Genomic DNA, 10,467 nt, shown 5'->3' with positions numbered 1-10,467 from the left:
ATCTCTGCCTCTTTAAAAGTAGGTGCCGCTCCCGGATAGAGCTGCCAGTATTTTGGCATCGGGTGATCCTAACGAGAAGGATTTTAGCAGCGCGGGTAAAATAATGCTGACTTATTTCTGGACACGGTAGAATGGCTAGTAAATCTTAAATAAACTAGAAACGAAGCAACATTTTAGATTTTTGCTTGGAAACGGGATGCGGGTAGCCAAGAAATAGCTCTCCCGTAACGTGGTACGTGTGCCATCCATCACGGCGCGGGGATGGAGACCGCACAAAAGCCATCCGCCGCGGGTGGTGGCTGTTGCTTCCACGTTCGGGGGAGGAGAAGAAGCCGTTTCCCCCGGCAGGATTCCCGCAGGAAGCGCTCAGCGCAGCCCGGGCGCCGGGCGGGGCTCGGCCCGTTCCGGCAGCGAGGCTCCGGGAGCTCCTCCTGGGGCGTGGGGGGGAAGAGACATTCCCGATAGGAAGTGGCACCGTCTCCTGCTTTATTCAAATAAAGCCAACCTCTCCTGCTCACACGCGGGGGAGCTTTAGGCTTCAATCGCGTATCCCAAGGATCGCGGACACAACGGGTGACAAAGCCGCCCGCGGCTCCCCTGACACGCCGGGAACGCCCGACCAAGGCGCGGGGCGGGGGCGGCCGCGCAGGGTTTAAATGCCCCGCGGGGGCGGTCCGGCAGCGCGGCGTGTCCCGCCCGTCCCCGCCCCGCTCAGCTGACAGCGGGGCCGCGGCTGCCGCCCGCCGCTGCCGCTCGGTGCCCGCCTGCGCGGTCCCGCCGGGGATGGGGGGCGGCGCGCCGTGACCGGCCCGCGGGCGCGCCCGAGCCGCGCTGCTGCCGCACGGAGCCGCCGCCGGGAGCCGCCGGCGGGATGAGCGGGAGCGGCAACCCCGGGCCCGGCGCGGCGCCCTGCCGCTTCGCCCACTACTTTGTGCTGTGCGGCATCGACGCGGAGAGCGGGCTGGAGCCCGACGAGCTGGCAGGTGAGCGGCGCCGCCGGAGGCCTTGCCCGCACCGCTGCGGCTCGGCGGGCGTTTGGGATGCGCTGCCTCAAAATGTCTGCTCCCCCCGAGCAGGGGAGGAGGAGGGGTCGCCGCGTCGGTGGGAGCCGCAGGAAGGGAACGACTTTAGAGGATAAAGCATCCTCCGGAGGGGCTGGTGGAGCATCCCCCCGAGAGCAGCTCCTGCCGGGCAGTGGGGAGCGTTTGGCGGCCGGGATGCGCCGTCCCCCGCAGGCCGGGCTCCGCTGACCCCGCTGGCCGGGTCCCTGACGGTGGCGGGAACCGGCAGCCCCCGGCGGGTGGGCGCAGCGGCCCGGCCACGGCCAGCGGGGTGCCACTGGCAGGAGAAGGAACCCAGGGTTACGGAATTGGAGGGAGCCGAATGACCGAGCTTTCTGCCGGGGCAGATGCATTTTCTTCAGTCTCTGCACTGGAAAGGAGGGGGAGGGATCTGGGAAGAACTGAATATATTAATGGACTCGCATCTTTATTATGTTTATTCGCACCTTATGTCTATTCAGAAATAGTCTTCCTGCATCCTTCTTTCCCCCTCCACCCCAAAAACGTTACAGAAAAAAAAGGAACAAAACTATTGCTTAGGCTCTAACACATTTTCTAAAATGTTTATTTTTGGTGGGCTCATGACTGGATATGAGCTGATTACACTGGCTTAAGGCAGCAGTTCTTCCTCAATGTCACTTTTGTTTATGCAAAAAAATCTATTTAACTCCGGTTTTTACATATAAAATTTGATCAGCTTCAGGCTTAATAACAGGGCTTAATTGCATGGAAGCTAAGCATTTCCTCATGGAGTTATGAGTTTGGAAGTGTTTAAGTGCCAATGTTTGCCCATTCCCGTGCCTTCACACTGCAGGCAAAGGAGCTGTGCGTGGCTGAAGTTGAAGTCAGCTGTGAGCCCCTCTGCCTGGCGATGGGATCCTGAGGATGGGATCCTAATGAGGTCTCTGCAGCTATTGCATCAGGAAGTACCTTGCCTTCTGGTTGTGTAAGAGAAAGACATGATGATCTATATCAGTGGTCAATGTGCGCTGGTTGAAGTTCATGTTTTTGTCACCAGTAAAAGGGGTGGATGCACGTATGTTTCCAAGGAACAACTTTCCAAGGAACCGTATCTTAAGGCAGGGTTATTTAGTCTCTATCCTTGGCAGTGAGCACACACTACTATATGGAGGTAGCTCTGGGGTTTCCAAGTTGAAGCATTAGCTAAATGTACTTTCATCTCTTTGTTTATTCACATGTACTTGTGACCACAAAAAACTTTGTTTTCAGTTTTGCTGCTCTTAGTAGAAAACTCCTGACTCCCAGAAGCCACCTCCCAGCTGACGGCATACAGGATTTGATTTGCATGGTGTGACCTATTGGGGTTTCAGCTACCTAAATTTTGAGTCATGAGAAACTATTTTTAAAGCTCTGTTGGCTGGTAGGCTGTGCCTTCCCTGATGTACCCAGACTTTCGAAGTTGTCTTTTGCTGATTTCCCAGGGAGGTGCACAATTGTGTTCTTGCACTGCTCAAGGACAGCCTGAGTGTGGTGGGTTTGTGCAAATGTGGTGCCTCGACTACAGGGCTCCTCTTCCATGGTCATTCAGTAGGTTTGGCTGAATTGCTCCAGCAACACTAAGCAGATTTCAAAGCTAAATTAATCTCCCTCTTCATTTTTCAGTGAAAGAAAGTAATTTTGGCACATATAGGACATATTTATAAAATTCAGTGCAGTTGTGAATAATTTCAAAGAGAAATTAACAAAAGTAGTAATTTTTGAAGCAATGTCTTTGCAACCAGCTTAAACTAGGCAAGGTCCAGCAATATGGTTTGGACATACAAGCACTTCTGGTAATGCCAGTTCAGAAGGCATTCTTAATACCTTAGGAGGGTTGGGATGTGACAGAGGAAGAAGTGGAGTAACAGAAATATGGTGGGACTTAACATTGCCACTGAGCAATGCTATATTTTTAGGGACTCGTGACACGAGCTTTCTGCTATCAGCTGGGAGCTCAGCAGTGGGAAATGCTGGGGAGGAACAGGGAGTGCTGTGAGCCACAAATATAATACAGCCATGGTAAAATTAACTCTGGTTTGAGATGTAGCTGAGAAAACATTTCTGTTAAAGCTTGGGGAGTACTAATGCTGCTGTAGGCAGGCAGTACTGAGAGCCCATCTAGAAATCTGTGTTACAGGTTTCAAAAACCAAGGTACTACAATTGAATTCTCTGCTGTAATGGGTGAAGAGAAAGATGCTTGAGGGAACAGAAAGTCTGTTCTATCACAGCAAACCCACAAATGGCTATTCTTTCTAAAAATGTTCTTAAAATTATTTGTAGAAGTAAATGACCCTGTTCTTTCATGTAATGTAGCTGTGATAGCTACATCTTGCTGTCCTTGTGCTTAAAGAGCTTGTTGAGGTAAGTCACAAGGCATCAATGAAAAGTTGCTGTGACTTAAGCTGCTACACAGATCATCCCCAGTTTAGCAAAAAAAAAAAAAAAAAAAAAAAAAAAAAATCAAAAACCTGCTTATCTCCAAACCCATGAATCCCTTGGCAGCCAGTGTTCACAGAGCACCCTGCTCACCCCAGGTCTGACTGATGGAGATGCCTTGGGGCTGAGCAATGAGCAGGAGAAGGGACAAGAGGAGCTCTGCTGCTGCTCTGGAGGCCCAGGGCCTCTCCTGTGAAGAGAGAAGCAGGAGTTAGAAAACCTTTGAGGATTTGAGATGGACTCGGTGGTGGTGATCTGTAGGCAGCTCACCATGGTGCATGGTGTGCTGAGGAGCTGCCTGTGAGTCAGCTCTGGCAGCATCTGGAGCTCCCTGACCTGTGCTCTGCCTTGGCTGGGACAGCCCAGGACTTTCCCCAGTGTGGGGGCACTTTTGGAGCTCCCTGACATGTGCCCTGCCTTGGCTGGGGATAGCCCAGGACTCTCCCCCGTGTGGAGGCTTTCCTTGCCTTAAGCCCAATATCTCTTTCCACAAAAATTCTCTTCAATTAAAAACAAAAAAAAGCACAAAAAAACCAAAAACAAACAAAAAAAAAAAAGCACAAAACAAAAAACAAAAAACAAACCTCATCTACTGCATAAGGCCTGAAGTGAAATATTTCAGTGTTACTCGTGAAAGCTGGGCAAAGAACTGCTTTTATGATTCTTGTAGTGTTGATAGGTCTGTTCAGAAAATGAAATAAAATCAACATTTATGGTTGTATAACATTTTGACATGCTTTTAGGGATGAGTATTTTGTTTTATAGTTCTTGTTCCACAGAATGGATGCTCAGGGCTTAAAATAAGCTTGGTAGATCAGAATTTTCCACCAAGCAAAGGGTTCATTTTGCTTAGATTATTTTTTGTCTTTTGCATGTATGATGTTTTCTGGTACAGAATTTTTCTTTTTTTTTTTTTTTTTTTTTGAGTGAGTGAGTTGCTCCACAGCTGGCTCTTCAGATGGCTGATTTGGAGTTTTTATGTGAACTAATTTTGAACAGCTAAAAGCTGTTTACCTATTGCTCAACTTGGTAGTGTATCCAGGCACACAACAAAATTGTGTGTAGATTATGATGTTGTCAAAACACTTGTGGCCCTTATCACAAAGCTCTCACTCAAGGATGGAGGGAAAAAAACTTTTTTTTCCCAGGCTCTTTCCAGGGACTTGAAGGAGGAAAGGAAAGTAAGAGTTTCTTGGCGTTTAATATTTGGAGAGATCATAAAAGAAAGGCAGGGTATTTGATGTGAAATATCTTGAAAAGCATGAAAATTTCAGTATTGGTTTCAGTGCCCTGTTGAACTCCACTAAAGTAGGGTGAAAGGAGCTCTTCTGTCATATTTAGGGCTTATGGAAAATAAATTTCAGTTCACTTTCCTCTTCATGCCTGCTTCTTTCAGGTAAAGCCATTTTGAGACTCTCAGCCTTGGAATTGTATGTGCTCAAATGAATTTGTTATAGTAAATATTTAACATTGCTTTAACCAAAAGGACCAAAAGAAAATGAAATATACTTCATTGGGGAAGTCATTTAGTGCTCTGGAGGAAAGTTGGGAGAGAATTAGGGGTGGGTGTTTTGTTCTGAAGTGGAAGGACTGGTCTCCATTGAGGGTGCAGTTTGGGGAAAGAGAAGATGCAGTAAGCCAGTGTGGGAACTGGAACTTGAAGGACCGTCCTGGATGGTGCCTTCCCTGTTTTAGACATGAATATTGGTGGAGTTATGGTAGCCTGCTTGCTGTGTGAAAAGATTTTTAAGGTTTTTATAGAGTTTTTTTTTTCCCACACATGAACTGTAAATGTTACCTTGCACTGTCTAGTTTTGGCCATTGTGTAAAGATTCAATGTCTTACTGTCCTATTCAGTGTATGCTTGAAAATTGTAGAGAGCTTCATTACTCTACTTTTAAGATCAAATTCTTTATTTTAATGGCCAGCAAATCAGAGAGCAGATATTGGTCATGCTCACTGAAAATGCTGAATGTCTTGGGGAAAATGTACATTTCTTCTACCTTATGCTGTTTCCCTACAAATATCCATATACTTGAAATTAATTTCCCTTCAATGAAATGTTAAAATCCAAACAGGGCATGCTGCAGTCTGGCTAACCGTGCTTCTTATCTAGTAGGCTCTTATTTTTAGAAAGCGAAAAGACTTTTTTGTCCTTGTGTGTGCTTGGCACCTGCGTGCTCACGCCTTGCAGAGCCTCCCCACCGCCTGCGCCGCTCTCCTCCGCGCTTCCTCCGTGCCAAGTCTGTGCGCCAAGTGCGCTGCCAGAAAACTTGGTGGCATTACTACAGTCATACAACTTCTTGTGTGCATGGCTTTTCTGAAAATAGGCAATTGGATTTTTTCCTAGTTTGCTGGAAATAGACTAAGTTTTCCTTTACCGAGGAATATCTGATCAGTTGCGATTCCTGTTCATGACTTACGCAACTGACACAAATGAAAAGCAGGCTACAGAAGTTTTGCTTTTCACTTTTAAGTGCAGTCTAGATTTGCACAAAGCATTTTGGAGGCATTGTCCAGATTAAGTAACCTAGATGTGAATGAGAATGGTGCAAGTAGAGGCAGAGATAGCTTATTTTGTTAGCTGTTCAAGTTAACTAAGCTTAACTTGCTCATCAGAAGCAGTTGAGGTCAATTGCTTAGGATTTCTCATCTTTGCAGGGCTTGTGGGAGGAATGGAATTCAAGCATTTCTCCAGCCCCCCTTAAGAAGTGATGCTCAAATGCAGCACTAAATCTTCTGACATTATAGCTGGAAAAAACCAAGTCTCATGGATTAGGGATTGGATGGACTAGCTGGCTTATTGAAGTAACTGTCATTTTTTGTGAGCTGTCATAATAATAGGGAAATACTGTGTATTCATTTGGGAAACCTGTTTGATAAAAATCTGAGCTGGATTAATATTTTGTTCATGTGAAACCAGATCTTATTCTGCATATATAAAGTGTTGCCTTTCTAGTTAAAGGAGTGTGGAGATAATCCCTGCTTTTGGGAAACCAAAATTGGATGCTGAAACAGAAACGTTGGTGGCACGGATAATTGCTGTAATGGTTCTTTTTTGTTGTTGTTTTTTTGCTATTGGAGGAAACCAGAATTCCATTGTATTACCACAAAGATTTTAATTTTATTAAAAAAAAAATCTGAATTATGCATTAAAGACTTAGTTCCTATAGGAGGATTTCTGTAGCCAAAGGAAACAGTGCTTGTTATAAAGAGCTGTCAATATTATTGACAAGTATGATCTCCAGTTACAATAACCTTTAAAAAGGAGTAACTCTCTTGCTGTCTTGGATAACACACCATTTGTGGAACTGCTGATGGCTGTGATGTATTGCTGTGTTTCAGCAAAAGCACTTTATTCTCTATCTCTATATATGCCAGAGAAATACTGGCATTAAATGCTTGCCCAGCCCTGGTGTGATTATTCTGTTATACATTTGCCTTCATCTAAGTTTTTTATACTGTATTCCTTTGAAAATAAGGTACAGATTGGGTGTGAAAAACATCATTATTCCTATCAATAGCACTGACTCACTAATGCTAAACCAAAGAGAATTACTTGTACTTTGCTTGCCAGATAAGCTGCTGTTTTGATTTCCACTTAGAAAGACTAAAACCTCTTGCACTCTTGGAGGCTGCTTGGCTGCCAGTGGCTGCTGCAATAGCAGAGAAGAAGAAGATGTGACAGTGCACATGAGGGGGCTTTTTCAGGGAGGATGCCAGGAACTGCTCTGTTAATATTGCAGGAGGCAGCCCTTTTCCTTCTCACACTGCAATTGCAGTAGTAATCAAAGCAATGCCAGGCAGAATGGCTGAGCTGCTGTCCTTTATAAGAACGACCTAAATCCAGCCCTAATCTTGTTCCTGCGCCTGCAGTCACTGCTGGCCCATCCTGGCAGCTTAGTGGTGCAGTAGCTGTGGAGAGACGGGGTCCCAGGCCCACCGCCGCCTGCCTGGGGCACAGAGCCCTGGCAGACAAGCGTGGCACGTCCCGGGGAGCGCGGCAGTGCCGGGTCGGGCTCGGCATGGCCCTGTGTCGGTGAGGAGGGTATGGATGTGGTGGTGTGAGCCTGAGGTCAAGGTCCTGTTGCCAGGGCAGAGGCTCCACCCTGGTCCTCAGGGTGCTGGAGGATGGTGGCATTGGGGGAAGGCGATGCCCAGCGCTCTGTACATGGAAGAGCAGTAACCATAAATATGTCAGAATTGCTCAGGGCAGTGCGTGACTGTAATATTGATTTCTCTGCTCAGCTGTTTTCCCCATGTCCTCGCCAGAGCCATTTCCCAGTGCTATAGGAGCTGTGCCAGTGCCCTGACACCCTTCCCACAGCTCGCCTGTGCCAATGCAGACCTCCATGTAGGAATAACTCCAAATTGAGCTGCTTCAGGAGAGGCTGCACGTAAGCCAGGAGGGTGAGGGTGGCAGGGCTCTCTTGCCTGCCTTTTTCACCTGCTTGTCATGGACTAATCAAGTTGTCCTTAATTCCAGCTTGTCCCTAAAACATGCTGGCAAGTGTACAGCCCACAAAGCCTCTGCGTGGGCTGGCACTGGATATGTGGCTGGCACACTGCTCCTGCTGCAGTTCTGGTCTGTTGCAATGAGGGCTGGAGTCAAGGAGAAATGTGAATGAAGGGGAAAAAAAACAAACAGTGCGTGCACCTCGATGCAGTTAATGCTGTGATCTTTTGCTGGTGCTGTTTGAGATCATGTAGGACCACTTATATATGTGGAAAGAGTTTCTTCTTGAGCCAGCTCTGGTGTGCATGTAGAGGAACGCTGTGCAATATGTGAATGTCTATATAGATCATGACTGTAAATAGCCTCCCATTTTTTCCTTCTCTTTTTTTTTTTTCCATTGTCTATCTCTTAACCAACAAATAGCAAAAATATATACAGTAGGAAAAATTGCATTGAGGAAAACCAAATTTGATCAGGAAACAGTAGGATTTCACTGTGGTTTTTTTGATCACATTAGCCATATTGATAATCCCAAAAGTAATTAGGGAAGAAATGGTGATGGGTCATCATAGTTAAAGAAACATTCTGGGGAGATGACTAATGTGTGATAGACTGCTGAGGTGTTAGATGTAGGCATGGCTGGAAGAAATTTCTGTTATATTACAAGTATGAAAATATGAACAACTCCATTTGTGCTTCTTGCTTGGAGTCAAAGATCATTTTTAATCAGCTGTCTGATCATTGTATCTCATTTGAAGGTTCTCTCATTGGGTGTCCTAGGCTTGGTGGAAGTGCCTGGTTGAAAACATGAAGCCACTCTCCTTTGGGGTCTGCAGTTCTGCTTCTACCCCCATGACTACTCAAGCCATGAAAAATAACATCAAAACATCCAAGCAAATTCTTGAAGAGTGAAATGGGAAGAGTATTCCATGGGAAAGAGGAATGGGAAGAGTCCTTCTGTGGTTTGAAGTACTTTGCCAGATTTCAGTGACTTGCTTCAAGGGATAGTACAAAAATTAACTTTTAGTAGAATATGATATTGGAGTGAGGGGTCTGTTTTTGGTGAATCTGTAAAGAAATCTGGTTCTCTCACTGGAGAACAGTCTTCACAATTTCATACAAACATGTCAGCTGTTCTTGGTTTGTATTCAGAGGCAATGTTTAAATATGTCAGTCTTGTAGAGTGAGCACCCTCTCACCCTGGAGCATGAATTTGAGTTTGCTTTACAGTTGTTTTAAGCATCAAATTGCAATAATAATTCTGGGATCTAGTAGCACTTAAAAAAAACCTAGCAAGCTTTATATCAAGTTTGATATAGAGTCAAGTCATGCTTTGAATCTGTGTGAGTGGTAAGTTGCACAGCATGAAAGCCAGAAGTATCCTCTGTCCACCGCCTTCTTGGTATTCTCTTGTCATGTTAAAGACTAACATGTGGAAGGGTAAGGGGGCTTAATCTGAAACACCATTCTGTGTAAACAATGACAGGATTAAACAAAAAAAAAAAAAGCCAAGCTCAACCGTCATGGGTGTGTAGTGGCTGCTGCTTTTCACGGATGACTGAAATTATTTGTATAAATTTGCATTTTCCCCTCAGCATCTCTATAAAGCTCTGCTCATTTCCATGCAGAGCTATTTTCACGTACAAGCGGATTGGCATGCGGTGGCACGCGATGCGATGTGATGTCATGTCACCTGTGGGAGCAGGAACTAGAGCTACAAGGGAAAATCAAGCATCACCACGTCTGCTCCTTACACGAGGCTGCCCAGGTGTCAGAGGTGCTTTGAGTCCCTTGTGACTGAAACACAAGAGGGCTGAGCTCTTAGTAATGAAACTATGAAACCCAGAACTCACTTATCTGGTAATTCCTCAATGAAATATTGATCAGATGGGCGAAGCAGCCTGCTTTGGACTGAATGCTTCCAGCATCTGGAATCAGCTGGAGCCTTCTGGACAGCATGCTGCTGTCATGGTCCAAATAGGCATTGCTTACACTGGCTTCAGGTGTCTGACAGGTTCTGCAGAATGTGTTCTCATTGACCTGGAGCCTGCCTAGAGGGTCCAAATCATTTGTTTAGGAGACCCCTCTCCTGCTTTTTCTCCAGATTGCTGCTGAGATTAATCCAGTCAGATGGTGTAAATACCTTCTGCTGGGCTCTCTGGTCTCCCCTGAGATGCTCAGGAAAGAGAATTGAGATTTGTTGTTTTAAATTCAAATTATGAAGTATTTGAGCAAAGAATGCAATATGCAATTGAATAAATATTTGGCTTTTCATTGTTGAGAGAGGGGAGGATTTGCTGATGAGTTAGTTATTCACACAATACTATTTTTTTATCAGCATTCCCACTTGGTATTCTTGTTTGTTTTATGCTGTGCAATACTCTGACATGAATTTAAAATGAAGAACAATTTTATGCTTAAAAACAAAACACTAGCTCTGTTAACACAGACTTTCAGCTGTAAAGCTGGCTGGTGTGGAAAAGATAAAGGGCTGCTGCGCTGTTTCTAAAATG

General features: G+C 45.7%; 1 protein-coding gene across 1 annotated transcript in view; it reads left to right on the top strand.

Moving 5' to 3' along the window:
* The first annotated feature begins 871 nt into the window (after positions 1–871).
* DENND5B (DENN domain containing 5B) overlaps positions 872–10,467 on the top strand; it is a 105,415-nt gene continuing 95,819 nt past the window's right edge. The window contains exon 1 of the mRNA XM_053943765.1: positions 872–983. Within this exon, the coding sequence (XP_053799740.1) occupies positions 872–983 (112 nt within the window). The remainder of the gene's footprint in view (positions 984–10,467) is intronic.

The sequence above is a fragment of the Vidua chalybeata genome, chromosome 5, assembly GCF_026979565.1.
Source record: "Vidua chalybeata isolate OUT-0048 chromosome 5, bVidCha1 merged haplotype, whole genome shotgun sequence".
Taxonomy (NCBI): Eukaryota; Metazoa; Chordata; class Aves; order Passeriformes; family Viduidae; genus Vidua; species Vidua chalybeata.
Note: the sequence above shows the minus strand (reverse complement) of the source record. Positions and strands in the feature narration are given on the sequence as shown.